Source organism: Lynx canadensis, chromosome C1, assembly GCF_007474595.2.
Source record: "Lynx canadensis isolate LIC74 chromosome C1, mLynCan4.pri.v2, whole genome shotgun sequence".
NCBI lineage: Eukaryota > Metazoa > Chordata > Mammalia > Carnivora > Felidae > Lynx > Lynx canadensis.
In genome coordinates, this window is record NC_044310.1 from 187,009,151 (window position 1) to 187,036,624 (window position 27,474).

Genomic DNA, 27,474 nt, shown 5'->3' on the forward strand with positions numbered 1-27,474 from the left:
GAGACCATAGACTCCTGTGCTAATAGCACAGTATTTGTTTATGGCTGTTTTGGGAAACTGTAGGCTGCATTAGCATCCAGGATAATTTAAGAGCCCAGGGTCTTTTCAGCCTCCATTCCAGGGGGCAGAAGCTGGCAGTGTTCAAGATGAATGTCAAAAAGAAAGGCTATATGAGCTGTGAAGCCAAGAGAAGACATGGAGGAACATTAAATGCATAATAGTAAGTGACCAAAGTCAATACATAAAGCCTACACACTATATGATTCCTACTATATGATATTCTGGAAAATGCACAGCTGTGGAGACAGTAAAAAGATCAGTGTTTGCCAGAGGTTAGTGGGGAGGGAGGGATGAATGAGCAGGGCACAGAGGATTTTTCAGGGCGGTGAAACTACTCTGTATGATACAATAATGGTGGACACATGTCATTATACATTTGTCAAAACCCATAGGATGTACAACACCAAGAGTGAACCCTAATGTAAACTATGCACTTCGGGTGATGGTAATTTATCAATGTAGGTTCATTGATTGTGACAAATGCATCACAATAGTGCAGGAGTTAATGATTACTTGGGGTGTGCAGGTGTGGGGTCAGGCTGTCTGTACTTTATGCTCTATTTTACTATGAACCTAAAACTGCTCTAAAAATAATGAAAGCTATTATATAACAAATATGTTACTTATTTATTATAATCTTTTGGAAGCAAGTCTATGACTCAGTGAGGGATACTTCTCTCTGCTGGGACTTCTGAGGCTGCTCTGGTGCCCAGCAGGTAGCCTGGAAGGAGGTTTTGAAGGTTTCCTCACCCACATAGGCAACACACTTCCTTTTACTTCCCCTTGGCTTGTCTTTGTGGCTCTGGCTCCTGCTCCTCCCATACCTTCTTCCCATTCTGCCCAGGTCCCGGGAGTAGCCAGGAGAGTAGAAATGACAGGACAAAAATGAGGAAGAGAAAGAGGGGGGAGGAAGTGAAGAGGCAGGGGAAATAGGAGGAGGCTGGGCTGAGAACAATAGTTGTCTGTCACAGAAATCTCATAGAGAATGAAAACTGGCTCTCCTCAGCAATCAACAGAAAGGGAGATTATACTTGAAACAAAGTAATTGGATCAGAAAGTGCAAAACTAGGAATGACCTTCTCTGTGCTACATTTTGGTGGCTTCACATCAAACCATCTTGCCCATTTCCCCCATCCCCACCTACCCAACTCCATTTGGCACTATCTGAAATCCCAGTGAAACGAAATCTTGCAAGGAAGCAAGAGTCTTAGGGCCTTCAGCACACAGGAGCTTGTGCTAGAACGCTTACCTGTTTTTGTTTTCGAAGTTCTGCTGCATCTCAGCACAGCGGACAGCCATTTCATTGGAGAGCTGGGAGCAACATGGCATTAACGATATAGGATCAAGGATCCCACTCCCACTGCAGTCTGCAATTTCTGAGAAGCCTTCACGTTCATAGGGTGTGCTCTACTCCCCACACTCTCTTCTTTGTGTTCTCCAATCCCAGAGAGCACATCACTACTCAGGGAATGGAGCAATCCTTGCCTTGGTCTATTGCTGTTTGGTATGTAATCAGTTCATAATGTTGGTGTACAGAAACCATCTCTTTCACTAACTGGTTTTATAGGCAGGTCTGGTCTTTTTGCTGGACAGCAATCTCTAAGATCTTGGTCTTTGGATTTCTTTGATACATAATTCAATTAAGTTATCATCTATTGAGCAAAGAGCTTGCCCTGGAAGAGCCAAAGAGGCCCAAGACTCAAACTCCACACTTTCAATGAACTTAAAATCTGGTGTTAATAAAGCCTCTTTGTCAGAAAGGTATGTTACCGCAGGCAACATTTGCTCATTTCCAGGTGACCTTCCATTTTAACCATCAGATTCCCTGGTTAGTGTCTCAGGAGGAAAGGACACTTCCAGAACAGTCAGCACCCACTGCAAACTGAGACAAAAGGGTTCAGGGCTCTCCCTGTCCCTCTCTGTCTACACACTGGCAGCCAGCACTACAGCCTTCCACAGGGTCACACAACAATTTGGGATGTTCACAGGTGGGAGAATTTTAAGTATCACAATATGAGGTCCCTGCACGGAAATAATCTCTAAATAGGTCTTTAGCAGGGCCAATGATTCAGTGAGTGAAAATGTGCATTTTGCAACAATAATCCACCATTGATGACTGATCTCATAGAACTTATTTAACTTCCTGAGCCTTAATTTCCTATCTGTAGAAGCAGACCACAAACCTGGCAGGGTTTTCAGGTAAATATAGTAATGAACCAACAGTAGGGGAGGTCTCAGTGTGAGTCACAAGCCAGGTCACTGTAGGATTCAGACACATCTGGGGCATGTCAGAGGGTGAGGGGTAGGACTGGTGGGAAGTCGACCTTCACAAGTGGGTTTCAATAACAACAGGCAAGTGGGATGTGGGGGAGGCTGTTTCTGAGCATTGCTCTGGTTTATCACTCCAGCCCAGGCCAGCAGGCACCCCTGCTTGAGGTGGGGAAGAAGAGACTATGATAAAGCAGATGGTAAAATCTAAAGGAGTTGTCACCAAAATCCCCAGGAAACACAGAGTGCAGACTGATCTCAGCAAATTCTGAAGTGGTTGTTTCACAGCAACAGGAAGTGCGTACTGAAGGGTTCTGGGTAGCTTTGAACCACACTGAGTGCATTAACCACACTATTGCCATTAGGAAGAGACTCGGCACCCTCTGAAGTTTAACTCTCCACAGCAAGCCTGACGTGAGATGGCTGGCACCCCTTGGTGTGGTGAGTTCAGTAGCAATGTACACACTGCAGGCACATAAAGAACTCCTGGAAATTGACTTAGGCTTTGAGAAAAGATTTAAGTTCTTGCAGTCATGGATAAGGATGGAGTCAGAGAAATCCTACTGTGTAGCCACAGTCCTATCTTCAGAGCTGTCACCTAGACAACATGGCTCCCGCGAGTAAAGCGCTTGGCATCTTGCCTGGAACATAGCAGGTGATCTGAAAAAAACCAGTCTTTCCCCTACCCATAGAGATGTCAGCTAACTCAAGGATCACTCACCAATTTCTGGGCAGATTGATGGTCTCTGTTCATTTGCTCAATGATCACTGTCAATTCTGAGATCTGCTCTTGCAGGTCAGTAATGATATCAGTCCTATGGGACAAGGAATCCTTCTATCATCCACAGAGCTTCCATTCTGTGCCAGTCAGGCACCTCCCTGTACGTGACTATCTCTGGCTTGGTGACAGTCAGGCCATGTTCTGCATCTGCTCCATCATCATGGGGGTCATGGGAAGGGTGGAAGAGTAGTCTGGGAGAAGGAATTAGGCAGCAGGGTGGTTGAGCCTCAGATCAGACCTTTTGGGTAAGCTAGCCTGCAGTGGGGGGTGTGAGTAGGTGGAGGAGTGGATTGGTTACCCGTTGAATAGAAGGGGAAGAGGAATATGTCAGAGATCTATCAGGGTTTGACCTTGATTCAGTAATGACAGTTGAAATGGAGGAGGAAAAATTCAGAGGATTAGGAAATGGGAAGGTGGGAGATGGATTGATGCTGACAGTGAATCATAGACAAGGAATGGCCCAGACACAGGACAAAGAGGGGATTTCAGAGCATGGCTTGCAGAATAGATAACAATTTTCTGTGTTTCTGGGTTTGGAGCCTCCATGATGTCTGTAAGTTATTTAGCTCTATTTGGTTGAGCTGGAGTAGACAGGGTGGCAGGTAGTGACGTGTGCAGTGCAGCAGAGATGGTCCTCCATTCAACAAGGTGAGGGAACAAGAGAGAGGATGTAGGAGGAGACAAGGAGAGAGAGACATGAATGAGAGATCTAGGAAGTAGAATGGATAAGATGTGGGAGCTGACTTTATATGGCATTGGAGGATAGAGTGGGTAGGGCCTGAATGACAGAGAGGATGCACTGTGCTCAACTGGGGTAGACTCAGCCAGAATCTTCCATGCTATGCCTCTCAGAAGCATGAACTGAGTGACATCTTTGGGCAAAATGAGAAAGAGATGCATACTCAGCTCCCCAAAAACTCTGACTTTACTCTTACTTTACACCCTCCAAATTCAGACTATTTTATGAATATTTCATCTGTTCATCACCTCTAAGAATAATTGCTTTCCTTTAGTACAAATTATACTATACCCAATCACTTTTCAGGTCAGCTGCCTGACCTGACCTTTGTCCTGTTTCAAATGGGATCAGGGCAGAGAGATGGGTGTGGAGAGGAGCAGCACAGGGATGAGGAGTGAAGTGACTTTATAGCACCTTCAGAACAGAGACCCTGTGCATTGGGCATGGAAGTTAGGAGCTTCTCCTTGAGGCCAGGCCAAGCCCAATAGTGATAGCTCTGAGGAGCTGGATATAGGTCCAAGGGCATTACCTGGAAATCTGGACTCTGTCCATGATCTCTGATTGCGACCGCTTTTTCTTATCAAACATTTCATCTCCCAAGGTGACAGAAATCTGCTCCCTATTTCGAATGAGGCGATAACCAGGTGACACGTTTATCACTTCCTGGGCATCAAGGTGGAAGGTAAGATAATATTGCAGACCTGGAGTGCAGAGATTCCCCCAAATCTTCCACTAGAGTGCTACTCACATCTTAGACACAGAGACATGAGGTGGGATCCCAGAGCCCAAGTCCCTCCTGTGCATTCCCCAGTTACCACTCACCCTCATACTCCAGCCCAGATTTCTCTCCTGAGATCTGGTCTCAAGACTCAAATGGTTCCTGGATGTTCCCAAAGACCTCTCAAGCTCAACATGTGCAACCCTAAATGCTGACACTTCACTCGGCACTCAGCCCCAAGCCCTGCACCTCGTCTGCATTCTCCACACAGCCAGAGGCCAGAAGGCAGTCAGACACCACGGAAATTGCTAAGTTTTGGGAATTAGACAGGCCTGAGTTCAAATGCTGGCTCTGCCACCAACTATAGTTATTCAATATCTGTGTGCCTCAGTTTCCTCATTAGAAAATTAGGGTAACTCTTCCTCAAAGGGCTTTTATGAGGAAAGCCAAAATAACAGGAGAAAGTGTCTAGCACGGTTATGAAAACAAACAAACACATCTATTTTAGTCAGTTCTTCCTCTATTCCCCACTAGACCCAAGTCAGAAATCTGGCAGGGCTACCAGCCTGCATAGACCAGGATAAGATTGTGCCTTCTAGGTTGTGTAGGGCACCCCTAAGGCAACACAAGTCCTGTCTTTGTTATTGCCTAATTGTATCCCAGCTTCATCTTCTCCTCTCCACACTCCTGCCCCTGGAACAGCCCAAAGCCACCCTCCTCTTTCTCTTTGGCTTTGGCCATACCTGCCCAGCTGGCCTCCCTGCCTTCATTCTGGCTCCCCTAAAGTTCATCATCCTCTCTGTCTGGAGGGCAATAACATTTTTGGTTTTTTTCCTGACTGTTAAGGAAATGCATGATCCTTGTTTAAGGGGAAAAAAAGAAAATAGATAAAAATCCCATAGTAAAAAGCACCAGTATTATCCCATCAGACAATGTTTTTTCTAGAATGTAAATCTTACCTGGTACTGTGCCTGTGTCAGACCCATGAAGGTTCCCAGACACTGGAAGGATTAGGCCCAAACTCCTAGGCAGCTATTGAGATCTTCCTGGGTTTAGTTCCCATCTCTTTCTCCAGTGTGGTCCTGGCCCTGCTCCCTTCCTCTGTTGTCCCTCCATTTGTGGGTTCCCCAGTGTGACAGTGGGGGGTTTCTGGCACGTGGGCATGAGCTGTACCCTAGCCTGGACTGGTGGTCAGTGTCTGGTTTCCTTGGCACAGTCTTCTTGCCATGCACAAGGCAGTAGAGAGTGGCAGTTACATGCCCTCTCTGAGGTCTGGCTCAGCTGAGTTCAAGTCCTTTTTCTGCCACTTACCAGTTACGCTATGTGCAATAACGATAGCCCCTCCTCATAGGATCATTGCAAAGATCCAATGAGGTACGTACATGTAAAAGGCCTGTGCTTGCACAAAGTAGGCACTCAGTAAATGTTAGTCCCGCTGCCCCCTTCATGTTTTTACTCACATAAGGTGGTTTATTGCTCTCCTCTTGTTTTCCTAAATGGAGTTTCCCTCTGCAAGAGAAAGACGTGCTCAGAAAGCAACCAGGGAGCAAAGAGAAGTTCAAAGCTTAGAAGCTGCTCCCTGATCCCAATTGCTCATCTGTAAAAAGTGACATTACTGGGATGATCTCTGAGGCCCCTTTCAGCTCTGACATATTCTACTCAGGAACTAAGGAATGTTCAATGGTCCCGAGATCATCACAGGTCCCTGTGATAAAAAGGCAGGAAGTAAAAAAGTGGGGAGTTGACTATCATGCCTATTAGAACCACTCCTAAAATAAGGGTCAAGAGACTTGGCCTGAGAATCCAAAGGGCTCTCCTATGTTGCATAATCTCAAATGAGCACACTAGTGACATTTACATTGTCTGCACAAAAGCCTTTCTTATTTGCACCAGAAATTAGTGATATGGGACCCGAAATGGTCAGTATCATAAATTCAGGATAAGTAAATGGTTAATCCTGGTCATTAGTTGTTGTTTTCAGGTGTAGAAATGTGAACATATCAGGTATCCAAATATCAAGCGTATTTGTAAGGGACCTCACCTGGAAAGTTGAAAGATTGGAATAAGAGTAAACAGTTTCTGATATGCTGACAACAAGACTAGTTAGGCTTAGGTATATGAAGCTAGGGCATTTTCCCTCTGCTTCAGCAAACACTAACACCCATATACATACAATCAGGCCAACTGCTGTGAAAAGAAACAACCAAAACTGATCTAGGAGTTCCATTTTCCCTATGATCAAAATAACCACAATATCTTTAAGGGTTGTGGAGTGGTTACCAGGGTGAGACTGTTCCAAAGTCAGCTGGGTATGGGGGTGTGGGGTTGAGAGGATTTTTCTTGGTGGAGGCAGTTCTACCTTGGCTAATAAAGTCTGGTTTTGATCCCACATCTCCCACCCCCCAAATGAGGCCTCCAGAGAGGAACTGAAGACTCCCTTGAGAAAACTAGCCCAAGGATTTGGCTACTGTAGATACTATTATTTTAAATGGCGAAAACATGACTCTGTGTGTTAAAAAACAGACATGCGTGCACCATATACTTTGATAATACAATGGGACTCATATGTAATTGAAAAGATTTAAAACCACTTAAAATACAACTCAGTTCATAGCAACCATATGCTCGCATTCATAAACCAGGAACTCTTTACAATGCTAATTTTGTTTACTTTCTCTGAATTTAGGAAAGCCTTGGGGTGGTGGTGGTGGGGAAATCACTGAGTAACCTGGATCTCTTTAAAAAGCTGGCCATGGAGACAGAGAGGAAGATGGAGGCATAGGAGGATGCTGGGCTCACCGCGCGTCCTGCTGATCACTTAGATTCCACCTACACCTGCCTAAATAACCCAGAAAACCGCCAAAGGATTAGCAGAACGGAGTCTCCAGAGCCAAGCGCAGACGAGAGGCCCACGGAAGAGGGTAGGAAGGGCGGTGAGGCGGTGCGCTCCACGGACTGGTGGGAGGGAGCCAGGGTGGAGTGGCGGCCCGCCGGCCAAGCAGAGGCCCCAAGTCTGGCTTGCAAAAGCGGAGGGGCAGGATGGAGTGTGTTCCGACAGCAAGTGGGACTTAGCATCTGGGAGGTCATAAGTTAACAGCTCTGCTCAGAAAGCCGGAAGGGTGGAGGACAACGGGAGGGAGAGTTGCTGAGCCCCCGGACGACAGAGCTCAGTTTGGCAGGGAATAAAGGTGTTTGCCAGCGCCATCTCCCTCCCCCATCCCCCAGCCAAAATCCCAAAGGGAACCAGTTCCTGCCAGGGAACATGCTGGCTCCGCCCAAATGCCCAACGCTGTGCTTCTGCGGAGCCACCCCTCTGGCAGCTGGTCTGACTCCCTCCCGCTGCCACAGGGCCCCTCCTGAAGTGTATCACCTAAGGAGAAGCGAGCTAAGCCTGCCCCTCCTGCCCCCGTGCACCTTGCCTACCCACCCCAGCTAATACGCCAGATCCCCAGCACCACAAGCCTGGCAGTGTGCAAGTAGCCCAGACGGGCCATGCCACCCCACAGTGAATCCCGCCCCTAGGAGAGGGGAAGAGAAGGCACACACCAGTCTGACTGTGGCCCCAGCGGTGGGCTGGGGGCAGACATCAGGTCTGACTGCGGCCCCGCCCACCAACTCCAGTTATACACCACAGCACAGGGGAAGTGCCCTACAGGTCCGCACCACTCCAGGGACTATCCAAAATGACCAAACGGAAGAATTCCCCTCAAAAGAATCTCCAGGAAGTAACAACAGCTAATGAACTGATCAAAAAGTATTCAAACAATATAACAGAAAGTGAATTTAGAATAATAGTCATAAAATTAATAGCTGGGCTTCAAAACAGTATAGAAGACAGCAGAGAATCTATTGCTACAGAGATCAAGGGACTAAGGAACAGCCAGCTAAAAGATGATATAAATGAGTGGCAAAATAAAATGGAGACGACCACGGCTCGGATTGAAGAGGCAGAGGAGAGAATAGGGGAATTAGAAGATAAAATTATGGAAAAAGAAGCTGAGAAAAAGAGAGAGAAAAAAAATCCAGGAGTATGAGGGGAAAATTAGAGAACTAAGTAATGCACTAAAGAGAAATAATCTGCGCGTAATTGGTATTCCAGAGGAGGAAGAAAGAGGGAAAGGTGCTGAAGGTGTACTTGAAGAAATAATAGCTGAGAACTTCCCTGATCTGGGGAAGGAAAAAGGCATTGAAATCCAAGAGGCACAGAGAACTCCCTTCAGACGTACCTTGAATCGATATTCTGCATGACATATCATAGTGAAACTGGTAAAATATACGGATAAAGAGAAAATTCTGAAAGCAGCTAGGGAAAAACATGCTCTAACATATAAAGGGAGACCGATAAGACTCGTGACGGATCTCTCTAATGAAACTTGACAGGCCAGAAAGGAATGGGAGGAAATCTTCAATGTGATGAACAGAAAAAATATGCAGCCGAGAATCCTCTATCCAGCAAATCTGTCATTTAGAATAGAAGGAGAGATAAAGGTCTTCCCAAACAAACAAAAACTAAGGAATTCGTCACCACTAAACCAGCCCTACAAGAGATCCTAAGAGGGATCCTGTGAGACAAAGTACCAGAGACATCGCTACAAGCATGAAACCTACAGACATCACAATGACTCTAAACCCATATCTTTCTATAATAACACTGGTAAATGGACTAAATGTGCCAACCAAAAGATACAGGGTATCAGAATGGATAAAAAATAAGACCCATCTATTTGCTGTCTACAAGAGACTCATTTTAGAACTGAGGACACTTTCAGATTGAAAGTGAGGGGATGGAGAACTATTTATCAAGCTACTGGAAGTCAAAAGAAAGCTGGAGTAGCCATACTTATATCAGACAAACTAGACGTTAAATTAAAGGCTGTAACAAGAGATGAAGAAGGGCATTACATAATAATTACAGGGTCTATCCATCAGGAAGAGCTAACAATTATAAATGTCTATGTGCCGAATACGGGAGCCCCCAAATATATAAAACAATTACTCACAAACATAAGCAACCTCATTGACAAGAATGTGGTACTTGCAGGGGACTTTAACACTCCACTTACAACAATGGATAGATCATCTAGACACACGTTCAATAAAGAAACAAGGGCCCTGAATGATACATTGGATCAGATGACCTTGACAGACATATTTAGAACTCTGCATCCCAAAGAAACAGAATATACTTTCTTCTCGAGTGCACATGAACATTCTCCAAGATAGATCATATACTGGGTCACAAAACAGCCCTTCATAAGTATATAAGAATTGAGATCATACTATGCATACTTTCAGACCACAATGCTATGAAGCTTGAAATCAACCACAGGAAAAAGTCTGGAAAACCTCCAAAAGCATGGAGGTTAAAGAACACCTTACTAAAGAATGAATGGGTTAACCAGGCAATTAGAGAAGAAATTAAAAAATACATGGAAACAAAAATGAAAATACAACAATCCAAACGCTTTGGGATGCAGCGAAGGCAGTCCTGAGAGGAAAATACATTGCAATCCAGGCCTATCTCAAGAAACAAGAAAAATCCCAAAAACAAAATCTAACAGCACACCTAAAGGAAATAGAAGCAGAGCAGCAAAGACAGCCTAAACCCAGTAGAAGAGAAATAATAAAGAGCAGAAATAAACAATATAGAATCTAAAAAAACTGTAGAGCAGATCAATGAAACCAAGAGTTGGTTTTTTGAAAAAATAAACAGAACTGATAAACCTCTAGCCAGGCTTCTCAAAAAGAAAAGGGAGATGACCCAAATAGGTAAAATCATGAATGAAAATGGAACTGTTACAACCAATCCCTCAGAAATACAAGCAATTACCAGGGAATACTATGAAAAATTATATGCCAACAAACTGGACAACCTGGAAGAAATGGACAAATTCCTGAACACGCCGTACTTCCAAAACTCAATCAGGAAGAAATAGAAAGCTTGAACAGACCCATAACCAGCGAGGAAATTGAATCAGTTATCAAAAATCTCCCAACAAATAAGAATCCAGGATCAGATGGCTTCCTAGGGGAATTCTACCAGACGTTTAAAGCAGAGATAATACCTATCCTTCTCAAGCTATTCCAAAAAAAAAAAGAAAGGGAAGGAAAACTTCCAGACTCATTCTATGAAGTTAGTATTACTTTGATTCCTAAACCAGACAGAGACCCAGCAGAAAAGAGAACTACAGTCCAATATCCCTGATGAATAAGGATGCAAAAATTCTCAATAAGATACTAGCAAATCGAATTCAACAGCATATAAAAAGAATTATTCACCATGATCAAGTGGGATTCATTCCTGGGCTGCAGGGCTGGTTCAACATTCACAAATCAATCAACGTGATACATCACATTAATAAAAGAAAAGATAAGAACCATATGATCCTGTCAATCGATGCAGAAAAAGCATTTGGCAAAATTCAGCATCCTTTCTTAACAAAAACCCTCGAGAAAGTCGGGATAGAAAGGAACATACTTAAACATCATAAAAGCCACTTATGAAAAGCCCACAGCTAACATCATCCTCAATGGGGAAAAACTGAGAGCTTTTTCCCTGAGATCAGGAACACGATAGGGATGTCCACTCTCACCGCTGTTGTTTAACATAGTGTTGGAAGTGCTAGCATCAGCAATCAGACAACAAAAGGAAATCAAAGGCATCAAAATTGGCAAAGATGAAGTCAAGCTTTCGCTTTTTGCAGATGACATGATATTATGCATGGAAAATCCGACAGACTCCACCAAAAGTCTGCTAGAACTGATATATGAATTCAGCAAAGTTGCAGGATACAAAATCAACGTACAGAAATCAGTTGCATTCTTATACACTAAAAATGAAGCAACAGAAAGACAAATAAAGACACTGATCCCATTCACAATTGCAGCAAGAAGCATAAAATACCTAGGAATAAATCTAACCAAAGATGTAAAAGATCTGTATGCTGAAAACTATAGAAAGCTTATGAAGGAAATTGAAGAAGACATAAAGAAATGGAAAAACATTCCATGCTCATGGATTGAAAGAATAAATGTTGTCAAAATGTCAATACTAGCCAAAGCTATCTACACATTCAATGCAATCCCAATCAAAATTGCACCAGCATTCTTCTCGAAGATAGAACAAGCAATCCTAATATTCATATGGAACCACAAAAGACCCCGAGTAGCCAAAGTAATTTTGAAGAAGACCAAAGCAGGAGGCATCACAATCCCAGACTTTAGCCTCTACTACAAAGCTGTCATCATCAAGACAGCATGGTATTGGCACAAAAACAGACACATAGCCCAATGGAATAGAATAGAAACCCCAGAACCAAACCCACAAACATATGGCCAACTAATCTTTGACAAAGCAGGAAAGAATATCCAATGGAAAAAAGGCAGTCTCTTTAACAAATGGTGCTGGAAGAACTGGACAGCAACATGCAGAAGGTTGAAATTAGACCACTTTCTCACACCATTCACAAAAATAAACTCAAAATGGATAAAGGACCTGAATGTGAGACAGGAAACCACCAAAACCCTAGAGGAGAAAGCAGGAAAAGACCTCTCTGACCTCAGCCGTAGCAATCTCTTACTTGACACATCCCCAAAGGCAAGGCAATTAAAAGCAAAAAGTAACTACTGGGACCTCAGGAAGATACAAAGCTTCTGCACAGAAAGGAAACAATCAACAATACTAAAAGGCAACCAATGGAATGGGAAAAGATATTTGCAAATGACATATCAGACAAAGGGCTAGTATCCAAAATCTATAAAGAGCTTACCAAACTCCACACCCGAAAAACAAATAACCCAGTGAAGAAATGGGCAGAAAACATGAATAGACACTTCTCTAAAGAAGACATCCAGATAGCCAACAGGCACATGAAAAGATGCTCAACATCGCTCCTCATCAGGAAAATACAAATCAAAACCACACCCAGATATCACCTCACGCCAGTCAGAGTGGCCAAAATGAACAAATCAAGAGACTATAGATGCTGGAGAGGATGTGGAGAAACGGGAACCCTCTTGCACTGTTGGTAGGAATGCAAATTGGTGCAGCCACTCTGGAAAGCAGTGTGGAGGTTCCTCAAAAAATTAAAAATAGACCTACCCTATGACCCAGCAATAGCACTGCTAGGAATTGACCCAAGGGATACAGGAGTACTGATGCATAGGGGCACTTGTACCCCAATGTTTATAGCAGCACTCTCAACAATAACCAAATGATGGAAAGAGCCTAAATGTCCATCATCTGATGAATGGATAAAGAAATTGTGGTTATATACACAATGGAGTACTACGTGGCAATGAGAAGAAAGAAATATGGCCCTTTGTAGCAACGTGGATGGAACTGGAGAGTGTGATGCTAAGTGAAATAAGCCAGCAGAGAAAGACAGATACCATATGATTTCACTCTTACTGTGGATCCTGAGAAACTTGACAGAAACCCATGGGGGGGGAAGGAAAAAAAAAAAGAGTAAGAGTGGGAGAGAGCCAAAGCATAAGAGACTCTTAAAAACTGAGAACTGAGGTTGATGGGTGGTGGGAGGGAGGAGAGGGTGGGTGATGGGTATCGGGGAGGGCACATTTTGGGAGTGGCACGGGGTGTTGTAGGAAACCATCTTGACAATAAATTTCATATATTGAAAAAAAAAAAGCTGGCGATGGATTTAAGCTTATGTCTTTTTTTGTTCTTCGTAGATCTCGTTGAGCAAACGGAGACCTTCCACAGTACTGCATTCACCTCTGAACTGCTCCAAGTGTCAGAGTGCAGCTCCTGGGTACTAATTTTGTTGTAATTGTATTTCTCACTCTGAAAAGTAAAAGGTATGGTTGATCCAGAATGATTCTCCTTGACTCCTTTTTCCCTTGTCAACCTACTCAGATTACTCTGATTACACTAACCAAAGTTTGATACTTCATTGATGTCAGTCAAAGCACTTCACATTTTCTCATTTAATGAATTCAATGAGTGGTTAATGGATGCAAACCACAGTGCTCCATACTAAGAGAAATGGAATGAGATGTGATGCTTTTTATTTAAGAAGAGAAAAATAGAGGCGCGTAAATACTGAAATTAGAAGAAGAAAAAGTTAAGTGCTACAAAGAATTGCAGATAAAGCAATTTGCCAACTGTGTCTCCCAGGACAGTTGAGAGCACTGGGCCTACTGCCATTTTTCAAGGCTTCTGAGAAATTAAAAAAAAAAAAAAAGTTACCCAAACATGGTTAAAACAGTTATGTTGTAGTTCATATTTAAGAATTAAGACTTTCGAAATAACAAAAAGTACATTGTATGTTTGCAAAAGAATAAGAGGATTCACAAAAAGGATGTAATTTACAGAGGCCGTATGTTTGTGACTGGAGGCCCAAGTTAACAGTTGGCTGGTGAACAGATTCTTCACGTCCCCATTTGTGGGTCATATCAGTATCTACCCGAGCCCCTTCCTGATGGTGAGGCCATCCCAGCTGCTCCGTTTCCCAGCCTCAGTCAGTGCTGACTCAATAGGACATAGAGACTGGGTGATGTGGAGTCCCAGTAGGGTCTCACTGGAAAGTTATAAATACAATGAACAGGTCTTTGAATTGTAGGGGCCCCAGGTGGCTCAGTAGGTTGAGCGTCCGACTTTGGCTCAGGTCATGATCTCATGGTTCGTGAGTTCAAGCCCTGCATCAGGCTGTGTGCTAACAGCTCAGAGCCTGGAGCCTAATTCAGATTCTGTCTCTGTCTCTCTCTCTCTCTCTGCCCCTTTCCTGTTAGCGCTTTCTCAAAAATAAATAAACATTAAAAAAAATAAAAATAAAAAAAATAATAAAAGTACCCACAAAGTGTTCCTCACCATATTGCAAAAGACTAGGACAGTGTTAGCAGGGGCTAATTGGCGGGCAGAGTGGAGCTGTGGTGTGAGTGATGTTGCTCCCAATAAGAGGTACTGGGAGACTGAGACCTTGAGCTTGACCATTAATATGGGTCAGATAAGACCCACAGGTGTGATCATGCCAGCAGTGTGCTGTCACACAGAAGGCAGGCACTAAGGAACTGTTTCACCTACACAGCCATTCAACAGATCCCTTGTTATGAATGGATCCCACTCCAATCAGGCTTTATCACCACTACCATTGACACTATGCTCTTCATGTCACTGATGACCCACAGGCCACTTGAACTCAACAGTATTTCTTGGCCCTCATCTAATTACTTATCAGCAGTTGTTGACACAGATAATTAGAATCCTCCTTCTTGGAACATTTTTGTCATTTTCCTTCCAGGATACCAGGTAGATGATTTGTCATCTACCTCACTGACCACTCCCTGTCATTCTCCTTTTCGGGGTTTCTCCAACCTCTCAACATTGGAGTGCTCTGGGTCTCCGTTCTCCCACCTCTTCCTACCTCTGGCTCTACTCCCTGTCTTGGAGATCTCATCTGATCTGAGGGCTCTAAGTATCATGTATATGCCAACGACTGTCAAATGTATATCTGCAGCCCAGAGCTCTCTCTCAGACCCACTTATCCAACTGCTAACTTGACATTGCCACTTGATAGTAAGAAGCATCTTGAACTTCCTATGCTCAGCTCCTGACAAATGTGTACCTCCCTGCATAGTCTGCCCCAATCGCAGAAAATGGAAATTCCATCCTTCCTGTTGCTCAGCTCCAAATCTTGAAGTCATCCTTGACCCCTCTTTTGTTTTGTTCTCATACTTAACACCCAACCCATTAGCAGATCCTACCGGTTTCTACCTTCAGAATATATCCCCAATGGGACCACTCCTCACCACCTCTGCTATTTCTACCAGGTCAAAGCACCATCTTCTCTTGCTTGGGTCCTTACGATTACATCTTAACTGGACTCTGCTTCTACCCTTGGTCACTGTAGTCCATTCTCAATGCAGTAGCCAGATTCATCCTTTTGCAGGGTCAGGTGGCTCAGTTGGTTAAGCATCTGACTCTTGATTTTGGCTCAGGTCATGATCTCACAGTTTGTGGGATCGAGCCCAGCACAGGGCTCTGTGCTGACAGCGTGAAACCTACTTGGGTTCTCTCTCTCTCCTTTCTCTGTCCCTCCCCTGCTCATGCTCTCTCTCTCTCAAAATAAATAAATAAACATTAAAAAATTAAAAAAAAAGATTAGTCATTTCCAAGTGCAAGTTGGATCATGTCACTCTTCTCAGAACCCTCTGATGGCTTCCCATCTCTTATGGGCTAAATTGTGTCCCCCCAACATTTATATGTTGAAGCCCTAACTCCCAGTACCTCAGAATGTGACAGTATTGAAGACAGAGCCTTACAGGGGGATTAAGTTAAAATGAGGCCATTATGGTGGGCACTAATCCAACCTTACTGGTGTACTTATAAGAGAGATAGGACACACAGAGAGACACCAGGGATGTGCATACACAAAGAAAAGACCATGTGAAGGAGCAGAAAGTAGGTGGCCATTTGCAAGCGAGGGAGAGAGTCCTGAGAGGAAACCAACACTGTGGGCACCTTGGTCTTGAATTTTAGTCTCTAGTACTGTGAGAAAATAAATTTCTGTTGCTTAAGCCACAGTGTCTGTGTTTTTTTTCTGTTTTTTTGTTGTTGTTGTTGTTGTTGTTTGTTTGTTTGTTTTGTTATGGCAGCCCTATAGGCTGTGTCTTTCAAAGTAAAAGCCAAAGTCCTTATACTGGTAGCAAGCTTTACTGTATGAGTTTCCTATTGCTGCTGTAACGAATTACTACAAGCTCAGTGGCTTAACACAAAACCAACTCATTATCTTACAGTTCTAGAGGTCAAAGTCTGGAATGGGTCTCACTGAGATAAAAAATTAAGGTGTTGGCAGGGTGATATTCCTCCTGGAGGCTCCACAGGCAAATCTGTTTTCTTGACTTTCCTGTTCTTAGAAGCTTCCTGTGTTTGTAGCGGCATTTTTTTCTCCATCAAAGCCAACAACTGTATCACTCAGCTTCAATTGTCACATCTCTTCTTTCATGAATAAGGACCTTTGTGATTACACTGGGCCCATCCAATAATTCAGGATGATCTGTCCATCTCAACGTCCCCTGATTAGCAAGCATAATTCTATCTACAACCTTAATTCCCCCTTGATGAGTAATAGAACAGAATCATAGTTTCCAGGGATTAGGATGTATCTTTGGGGGGCCATTATTCTGCCAACTACATTCATCATCTCTGCTACTTCTCTGACCTCACCTCTCCCCATTCTCTGCTCACATCCTCCACTCCTGCCACATGGGCCTCTTTGCTTTCCTGGAAAAGACCAAATGTGCCAAGCAGGTTCCCACTCAGGGGGAATTTGTATTTGCTGTTCCCTCTGCCAGGAGTGCTAGTCTCAGATATCAGCAGTCTCCTGCTGCCCCCTTTACATAAGGATTTTCCCTGAAATACCCATAGAAAATAACAACCCTGCCTTCACTATCCCCTCCTCCCTTTGCCTGTGTTATATTCTACATAGCACTGGGATGCACTGGGATGTATTAACTTCTTTATGGTCATTTCCCCCCTAGAATGTAAGCTCTGGAGCAGGGACTCTTCTATGTTCACTGCTGTCTCCTGGCACCTGAAATAATGCCAAACAAATAGTAGGGGCTCAATAAATATTTTCCAAATAAATTGAATACACAGATACATGCCTAGACTAAGTTATACTTCTAAGCTTAACAAAATATGGATAAAAATTTAATTTATGAATAAAAATAGAGCTGCCATCTACCAAAAACCTTAGACATAGAACAGTAATCAGTAAAAAGGTAAGCCACCACCATAAATGCCTGGGAGTTTCCCCAAGGCTCTTTGCCTATGACATGCATCATGTATTGTTCCCTTTTAGGGCAGGAAATAGTGGCTGTCAGGGGCACCCCTAATTGAGAGCTTGTTTGTTGTGACTTTGAAAGTGGGTGCAGAGCACCACACAATTTGCATGCAGGATCTGAGGTTTGGGGGAAATCATTGTAGGTTCTGGTAATTCCTTCCCCATGAACATAAAAATACTTACTTTGGGGCAACAACAGGTTTTGCTGTGGGTTGGACACAATTTTGTTTTTTTGCAGCTGAAGGAAGAGGAGTTAGCCTGAAAATGCAAAATAGATAACAAAAAAGAGAAAATTAGAAATTCAGAAACCTGTTTTAGCATTCCCAGATTAGGTAGATGCCCATCATGACCCCAAAATGGGAATACATGCTCTGACTGCTGAAATCTTTAAAGTCAGGAAGGTCTTGGGGAGTCTCTAGAAGAAGACTTGAGAAGGTTCATTTCCCAGGGGACCCTGGGTTGGCAGCTTGTCCCCCAGAGCCCAAAGCTCTTTTTCTCCCGAGGGGGGCTATCAGGTCCTTTCTTTGGAAGCTGACCTTTCCCTGCTGCACAAACTCTGAGATATTCTCATTTATTTTTATTCTTTCTTTCTTTCTTTCTTTCTTTCTTTCTTTCTTTCTTTCTTTCTTTCGAGAGGTGCAGGAAGGGGCAGAGAGAGATGGAGAGAGAGAGAGAATTCCAAGCAGTCTCCATACTGTCAGCACAGAGTCCAATGTGGGGCTCAAACCCACAAACTGTGAGACCATGACCTGAGCCAAAATCAAGAGTCGGATGCTTAAACAAGTGAGCCACCCAGGCACCCCTGAGACTTCCTCATTTAAAATGACACTGAGTCCGAAATTAGAACAAGCAATCCTAAAATTCATATGGAACCACAAAAGGCCCCGAATAGCCAAAGGAATTTTGAAGAAGAAGACCAAAGCAGGAGGCATCACAATCCCAGACTTTAGCCTCTACTACAAAGCTGTCATCATCAAGACAGCATGGTATTGGCACAAAAACAGACACACAGACCAATGGAAGAGAATAGAAACCCCAGAACTAGACCCACAAACGTATGGCCAACTCATCTTTGACAAAGCAGGAAAGAACATCCAATGGAAAAAAGACAGCCTCTTTAACAAATGGTGCTGGGAGAACTGGACAGCAACATGCAGAAGGTTGAAACTAGACCACTTTCTCACACCATTTACAAAAATAACTCAAAATGGATAAAGGACCTAAATGTGAGACAGGAAACCATCAGAACCTTAGAGGAGAAAGCAGGAAAAGACCTCTCTGACCTCAGCCGTAGCAATCTCTTACTCGACACATCCCCAAAGGCAAGGGAATTAAAAGCAAAAGTGAATTACTGGGACCTTATGAAGATAAAAAGCTTCTGCACAGCAAAGGAAACAACCAACAAAACTAAAAGGCAACCAACGGAATGGGAAAAGATATTTGCAAATGACATATCAGACAAAGGGCTAGTATCTAAAATCTATAAAGAGCTCACCAAACTCCACACCCGAAAAACAAATAACCCAGTGAAGAAATGGGCAGAAAACATGAATAGACACTTCTCTAAAGAAGACATCCAGATGGCCAACAGGCACATGAAAAGATGTTCAGCGTCGCTCCTTATCAGGGAAATACAAATCAAAACCACACTCAGGTATCACCTCACGCCAGTCAGAGTGGCCAAAATGAACAAATCAGGAGACTATAGATGCTGGAGAGGATGTGGAGAAACGGGAACCCTCTTGCACTGTTGGTGGGAATGCAAATTGGTGCAGCCACTCTGGAAAGCAGTGTGGAGGCTCCTCAGAAAATTAAAAATAGACCTACCCTATGACCCAGCAATAGCACTGCTAGGAATTTATCCAAGGGATACAGGAGTACTGATGCATAGGGGCACTTGTACCCCAATGTTCATAGCAGCACTCTCAACAATAGCCAAATGATGGAAAGAGCCTAAATGGCCATCAACTGATGAATGGATAAAGAAATTGTGGTATATATACACAATGGAATACTATGTGGCAATGAGAAAAAATGAAATATGGCCTTTTGTAGCAACGTGGATGGAACTGGAGAGTGTAATGCTAAGTGAAATAAGCCATACAGAGAAAGACAGATACCATATGGTTTCACTCTTATGTGGATCCTGAGAAACTTAACAGGAACCCATGGGGGAGGGGAAGGGAAAAAAAAAAAAAAAAGAGGTTAGAGTGGGAGAGAGCCAAAGCATAAGAGACTGTTAAAAACTGAGAACAAACTGAGGGTTGATGGGGGGTGGGAGGGAGGGGAGGGTGGGTGATGGGTATTGAGGAGGGCACCTTTTGGGATGAGCACTGGGTGTTGTATGGAAACCAATTTGTCAATAAATTTCATATATATAAAAAAAATAAAATAAAATCCATTAATCAATGTAAAAAAAATAAAAAAAAAATAAAAAAAAAATAAAATAAAAAAAAAATAAAATGACACTGAGTCTAAGCAGGACTGGCAAGAGCAATGTGCTGCCAACAGGCTGGCTGGGAAAGCTGTGTAAAGCTAGGCTTTCTGGCCTTCTTGGTATTTTGTTGCCTAGTTGATTATTTGGATATATTGAAGAGAAAGAAGGCTGCAAATGGAATTCAAGGGCCCTTGTTCTACTCCATCCACATAATCCTTACTTGGGCTTCCCTGTGGAGGTCTTGCTTGGTGGCTGAGGGGTCTTGATTAGCTTCTGTGGTCCCAAGTTCCAAGGGTCCCAGCAGGTACAGTAGATGAGAGGGTTGGGGTACATGGCAGGAGCTGCTAGATCAGGAGGTCCTGGTTGAAGTGGGAAAGTAACTTCAGAGAGTTACACCATTCAGAGTCAAAGCAATGATACTTAAGAGACAAATTAGGAAGGACCCAGCAAAAGCCCAAAGCACACATGGTAAATTCTGGGAGCTGTTGATCTGGTGCAGGGTCTTGACTATGGAATAACATCTCACTCCTTGGCACCCACTGGACTTGACTTGAAAGCGATTTAAAATTTGTCACCATTGAGTGCATACTGTGATCCAAGCACACAATAAGTGATCAATTATTGTTATCTCAATTTTACAGATGAGGATACTGAGGTTCAGAATGATCACAGGGGTAGCAAAAATCTCCTAGGCCCTTCTTCCATCAGGCCACATTAGCTCTCACTGAAATGAGGAGAAATCCCTACAGTAGATCTTGCACAGAACTTCCTGAAAAATTAACTCTGTTACTCAAATTACAGCGCAAGTGAATGTCTCAATTTCTCATCCCTGTTCACCTGCCCGAATTATAGATCAAAATCCTTCCTTCTTAGCTCCATGAAAACAAAACCAAAAAATCCCTATTACAAAGGTCTGCGTGAAAGACAACTATCAGATAAACATGGAAACTTGACCACATTTGTTTATTTTATTTTCCAGAACCCCACAAAAATGATAGTACAAGATTGTGAGAGTAGAAAAAATATATTGGTCTCTGCCCCCAGTTCCTGATACAGGGCTCCTGAAAACCTTGTGAATCCCTAAGTGATAAGAGCACTAGGAACATCTGCTGTTCTAATGAGGCAACTGTGGGTGGGCTCTGGGATGGAGGCTGGTCACCAGAAAAACCAAGACATGTTTAAAAACTTGGAGATATCAGCCTCAGCCCCTGCCCCTATCTTCCCAGGAGGGGAGAGGGGCTGGAAATGGAGTTAATAACTGATCATACCATGAGGAAGCCTCCATAAAACTCCCAGCAGTATGGGATTCAGTGAATTTGGGGTTGGCAAAGACATCCACACTCAGGGGGATGACACACCCTGACTCCATGAGGACAGAAGCTCCTATGCTCAGGACCCTCCCAGACCTCACCATATGTATTGCTTCATCTGGCTGCTCATCTGTATCCTTTATCATAGCTTTTAATAAACTGGTAAATGCAAGTAACTGTTTTCCTGAGTTCTGTGAGCTGTTCTGGTAAGTTAATTAACCCAAGGAAGGGTCACAGAAACCTCTGATTTCTAGCTTATGGGTCAGACACACAGATGACAACCTGAATTTGCGATTGGCATCTCTGGTGGGGGTGGTGAGTGCAGTCATGTGGGACTGAGTACTTACCTGTGGTATCTGGTGCTATCTCCAGTTAGAGGGGGTCAGAATTGAGGTAAATTGTAGGATACCCAGTTGGTGTTACAGAGAATTGCTTGGTGGGGGGAAAGCCCACACACATCTGGTGTCACAAGTGTTATGAGTATGGTAGTCATGAGAGAGCAAAGGAGACACACAGGAGGAAGGACTGGCTTTTTTCCTAATTCAAGGATTAAAAGAGGTTTAATTTGACAAGAACAGGGAGAGTGGGAAAGGAGATGGAATTGCACAAGGGCTGTCCATGCAAGTTTGACACACTAACTCCCCCTATCAGCACACCATAGGAAGATGCAGCCTACACACCTGCAAAATGGGTATGAACCAGAAGGGGCCAATTCCCACAGTGAAGGCCCCCAAAGACTCAGGACATGGAACTGATGGATTACTGGATAACACTGACAGACCTCTGGCAGATCTGTTGGAGCACGTAGTAGGCAGATAATGCACCCTCCTCCCAGACATGTCCGTGCCCCCATCCCTGGAACCTATAAATATGTGCAATAAGAGGACTTGCAGCTGTGATTAAGTTAATGGTTTTGAGAAGGGAGATTATCCCAGATTATCTATGTGGGCCCAAGGTAATCATAAACCTTATAAAAGGGAGGGTAAGAGTCAGAGAAGAGAATATGATGGTGGAAAAGGAGGTAGGAGTGGTCGTGGAAAGGCCACAAGTCAAGGAATGTGGGCACCTCTAGAAGCTGGAAAAGGCAAGGAAATGATTCTCTACTAGAGCCTCCAGAAGGAACCAAGTCTTTCCAACACCTTGATTTTATCCCAGTAAGAGCTATTTCAGACATCTCACTTCAGAACTAGTAAGAGAATAAATTGCTATTGTTTTAAGCCACTAAATTTGTTACAGAGCAGTTGTAATAGGAAACAGAGCAATTGAGGTGATATTACCAATAGAAACATAGAAACCTGGGGTGCCTGGGTGGCTCAGTCAGTTAAGTGTTCAACTCTTGATTTCAGCTCAGGTCATGATCTCACAGTTTGTGAGATTGAGCCTGGAGTCAGGCTCTGCACTCAGAATGGAGCCTGCTTGGGATTCTCTGTCTCCCACTCCCTCTGCCCCTCCCCTGCTCATGTTCTCACCCGCTCTCTCAAAATAAATAAATGAACATTAAAAAAAAAAAAAAAGAAGAAACAAAGAAGCCTAAGAAAATAAAAATTATATAATGACTCTGGGTTAAAAAAATATTATGTGAGAAAGTAAACATAGTTATAGTAAGGTACACTCTCATATATATTAATATAAACACTTGATAATTACTTTTAAAAAAGTTAATTGTGACTAAATTGGAAGAGCAGAGGAGGGAATGGAGGAAGGATATATAAGTGCTAAAACCTCATCTACCACACCTGGAAGTCAACAGACAATGTCTAAAGCTGAAAAATTAACAAATGGGGTGAAGGCAATTATTCAGACATTAAATTCCAAAAGAAATAGTTACAAGAGCTGAAAATAGTTGCCACTAAGGAGCGTGATGAAGAGTAGAACTGAGAAGTGAGGGGCAGGGGGGTGGTGGCAGAAACTCTAACTTTTCATTAATAAACTTGGAACACAATTTAAATTTTAAATGTTATCAGTGGATTATTTGATAAAAAATAAAAGCCAATGACAAAAAATGTTAGGAGAACCAAGAGACCAATGGAAGGATTACAATGATAGCAGAGTTCACTCAAATTTCCAAGTCAGTGACTGGTTTCCAATAGTATACTAGAATAAATTTGCTTAAGAATCAACTGAAAAATGAAACAAATGTTTTTCTGTAACATGACTGATACTTGAGAAACCCGGTTATATGGCCTAATGATTTTAGAGCTAAAGGGAATCATAACTTGAGTCCATTATACAGATGAGGAAATTGAAACTCAAAGAGATGAAGTGATTCCTGGGCCACCTGTAAATGCTTATTTAACAACAAAAATACTTACAGACTCTTGCTGTGAGCACTGCGCTAGATGCTGGGGAATATGTAACACTTGTACTGTGCCCTTAGGGAACTTGTGGTCAGGAGGGTAGCCATCAGAAAGGGAGCTAAGTTGGGTATGTAAGCTGGTGCAGCCACTCCGGAAAACAGTATGGAGGTTCCTCAAAAAACTAAAAATAGAACTCCCCTGTGACCCAGCAATTGCACTACTAGGCATTTATCCAAGGGATACAGGTGTGCTGTTTTGAAGGGACAAATGCACCCCCATGTTTATAGCAGCACTATCAACAATAGCCAAAGTATGGAAAGAGCCCAAATGTCCATTGAGGGATGAATGGATAAAGAAGATGTGGTATATATATGCAATGGAATATTACTCGGCAATCAAAAAGAATGAAATCTTGCCATTTGCAACTACGTGGATGGAACTGGAGGATATTACACTAAGTGAAATTAGTCAGTCAGAGAAAGACAAAAATCATATGACTTCACTCAACAGATGAACATAAGGGAAGGGAAACAAAAATAATATAAAAACAGGGAGGGGTACAAAACATAAGAGACTCATACATATGGAGAACAAACTGAGGGTTACTGGAGGGGTTGTGGGAGGGGAAGTGGGCTAAATGGGTAAGGGGGACTAAGGTATCTACTCCTGAAATCATTGTTGCACTATATGCTAACTAATTTGGGTGTAAATTTAAAAAAAATAAAAAATAAAACAAGTTAAAAAAAAAAAGAAAGGGAGCTGAGTGAGCTGTGCAGAGACTTCGCCTTGGAAGAAAGACAGGATGTGCAGGTGGAGGCAGGTACAGGACGGACTGGGTCCTGGTGCTTGGTGGCACTAAGGTCAGGGCTAGAAAGGAGGCCTCCTAGAAAGGAGGCCAAGAGACTGGGTAAACAGTGAAGGCCTAAAGACCAGATGACAAGGCTACCATATGTAACTGTTTGCATTCTGCTGTGCATGGGGACCTAGTCAGGAGATCTCAGGGAGACAGGGTCAGGGAAGCAGTTGGGGTGGAGCGCCCTAGCCAAGAAGATGATGCCACAGGGGCTAGGATTCAGGGCAGAGTCTGAAAGGAGGATGCAGCGAGAGCAAGAGGTGCTTTGGACCTTGTATCTGCTTTCTGCGAGGACAGGGGCCAATCGTGAACTTGGAGGACTTAGCGGGAGTTCCTGGCACAGGAAGTGAGAGTCTGAGGAGGCCAGCTCCCAGCAACTGCCTTCTTTATTCAATTTCTTTCCTGCCCAACCGGACTGTATGGTTCTTGAAGGGCAGGACTCCACTATGTCATTCTCTGTGTCCCCATGGAGCCTGGCAAAGTGACTTGTCCACAATGGGTACTTGATAAATATTTGTTGCCTAATAAACTGAGTGGCTGTAACCACAGGGACCGAGTCAACAAGGAGAAAGGAGATCCACAGATAAACTGCAAAAATGTAATCACTTTTACAATGTTATGGATAATATTAAAAATTAGAATTAAAAAAACAAAATGATTGGTAAATTATTGAAGAGTAATGGAGTTTTACACAGATTTTAACTGATTAAAGCCTGTGAGAACGTGAAGAAATGCTTAAGAACAAAGATATTAAGTGGTATATATGCAATGGATACAATTACATACAAGTATGTACCTATATGTACAAAAGCTAGAAAATAATAAAAAGTGAAAATTGGGCTAGAATATCAGGATTATGTTTTTTTCTCCCTTCCCAATTTTGTTAATTTGTTTTTTATTTTAAAGTTTATTCATTTTGAGAGAGAGAGAGAGAGAGCAAATGGGGGAAGGAAAGAGGGAGAGAAAGAATTCCAAACAGGCTCCGACATGGGGCTTGAATTCACAAACCGTGAGATCCTGACCTGAGCCAAAATCAAGAGTTGGATGCTTAACCAACTGAGCCACCCAAGCGCCCCCCTCAACATCCTTTACTAAAATTTTCCTTGTGTTTTTGAGTCAGGTGGGCATGATTTTGCATAACAGCTCCTCTGCTCCACTGCTTGTGGGACCTCAAGACATTTACTTTTACTTTTCTGAGTCTCAGTCTCATTTGCAAAATGGGGACATGGAAGTTCATGCCTCACTGGGCTGTCATGCACAAGAAATGAGGCCATGTCAGAAAAGCTCTTGGCACACTGCCTCGTACACATTAGGTTCTCAAAACCTGGTAACTGAGTTTAGGAATATTATAAACCCTAGTGATTTTTTGTATACTGAAGCTTTTATCCCTAATATTTGGAGATAATAGGTTTATTTGTGTGTGTGTGTTAAATTGAAATGGGCTTACTGTAAAGAAAATCATAATACAGGAAAGCCTAAGGGAGCAAAAATTATCTGAAGTACTAACACCTAGAGATGACCACTGAAAATATTTTGGTTAATAACTTCTAGAATTCTCTCTAGACTAAAGAAACAGACTTAAATAATGGGAAAAACTATACATGCATTCTATATATGCATGAACTTCTTTTAATGTCAATAACTGTAGAGATATCTTTTTTTATAGATTTAAAAAAATGTTTATTTTTGTGTGTGAGAGAGAGAAAGCAGGGGAGGGAGAGAGAGAGAGAAAAAAAAAAAAAAAGAGAGAGAATCTCAAGCAGGCTCCACACTGCTAGCACAGAGCCTGGTGGGGAGCTTGAACTCACAAACTGTGAGATCATGACCTGAGCCAAAACCAAGAGTTGGACTCTTAACTGATTGAGTCACACAGGCACCCTGATGTATTGTCATTTTTTTAAACTGAAGTTTACTGTGGAGAAATTTTTTAAATGCACAAAAGTAGAGAAAACAGTATAATGAACTCACCCATCATCCATCATAAATTAGCAATTTATGGCTAATCTCACTCATTTATACTCAGTCCATTCCTCTAATAACATATTATTTTTAAATAAATTTAAAACAAATCCATAATTCAAATTATACTTAAGGCAAATCTATAAAACAAGTCTAAGATGTATTTCTATATCATTATGGTTGTGTGAATTTCTATCCTACAAACATATCCATTTATATTTTTAGCCAGTTTTGTATTGATGAACATTTGGGTGTTGCCTTTTTTTTTCTATCGTAAACAATGCCTTGGTGTATATTCTTTTGCTTTTAAAAAGTACAGGCCTCTCCTTCCAAACACTTATAGGGATAAATATTCAAAATATTTAACAACTAGTATAGACATGGCTATTGAACAATCAAAAAAGGCATGGCTATAGGGCTGGAACAGGGTCCTGCAGCACTCCACTCCTACCCTTGTGCCAGGCATTAACCTTTGGTTGCCTAATCATGAGGAGGTCTGGGGGTACCAGAGGAGGAGCTGGAGCAACCAAGGTGGCAAGGAGGACATTTGAATGGCTTGGAAAATGTATATAGTTGATCCTTGAATAAAAACAGTTTGAACTGTGCAGGTCCACTTATACGCTGATTTTTTCCAATAAATATATTGGAAAATCTTTTGGAGATTTGTGACAATTTGAAAAAACTTGCAGCTGAACCATGTAGCCTAGGATACCAAAACAAATTAAGAGAAAGTTAGGTATTAAAGTAAGACTACAGTATATAATACATACAAGATAAAAATATATCTTAATTGACCGTATGTTATGGGTAAAGCTTCTGGTCAACAGTAGGCTGTTAGTAATGTTTTTGAGGAATCAAAAGTTATACCAGGATTTTTGACTGCATGGGGGTCAGTGCCCCTATCCCCTGGCATTGTTCAAGGCTCAACTGTATATATATCCAGTATGGCAGTATTTTAATATTTCAATGACTACATACCAGCTAAACATCAGCCCTCTACTTCCAGTACTCTCCCACGAGGAAACCACTGTTAACAGGCTTTTTTGAGGCGTATACTTCCAGAAAAGTTCTATGAATATGAATATATATGTACATAAATATATTATACATAAAATCTCAAAAAAATTTTACATAAATCAGAGGTATACTTTATATACTACACCATGTATTTGCTCTTTTTACATAACAGGATATCTAGTAGCTATTTCCGTATCAGCATACGTAGATCTACTGTATCCACAAGTGGCTT

The 27,474-nt window shown here is 42.5% G+C and overlaps 1 protein-coding gene across 1 annotated transcript in view; it reads right to left on the minus strand.

Annotated features, from left to right (window-relative positions):
* Window positions 1-27,474, minus strand: part of FLACC1 (flagellum associated containing coiled-coil domains 1) — a 44,238-nt gene that overhangs the window by 15,999 nt on the left and 765 nt on the right. The window contains exons 2-7 of the mRNA XM_030326178.1: window positions 20,027-20,165; window positions 17,553-17,627; window positions 6,027-6,075; window positions 4,378-4,511; window positions 3,050-3,143; window positions 1,310-1,371 (exon numbers count right to left, since the gene is read on the minus strand). Coding sequence (XP_030182038.1) covers window positions 1,310-1,371; window positions 3,050-3,143; window positions 4,378-4,511; window positions 6,027-6,075; window positions 17,553-17,627; window positions 20,027-20,139 — 527 coding nt within the window. The 5' untranslated portion in view covers window positions 20,140-20,165. The remainder of the gene's footprint in view (window positions 1-1,309; window positions 1,372-3,049; window positions 3,144-4,377; window positions 4,512-6,026; window positions 6,076-17,552; window positions 17,628-20,026; window positions 20,166-27,474) is intronic.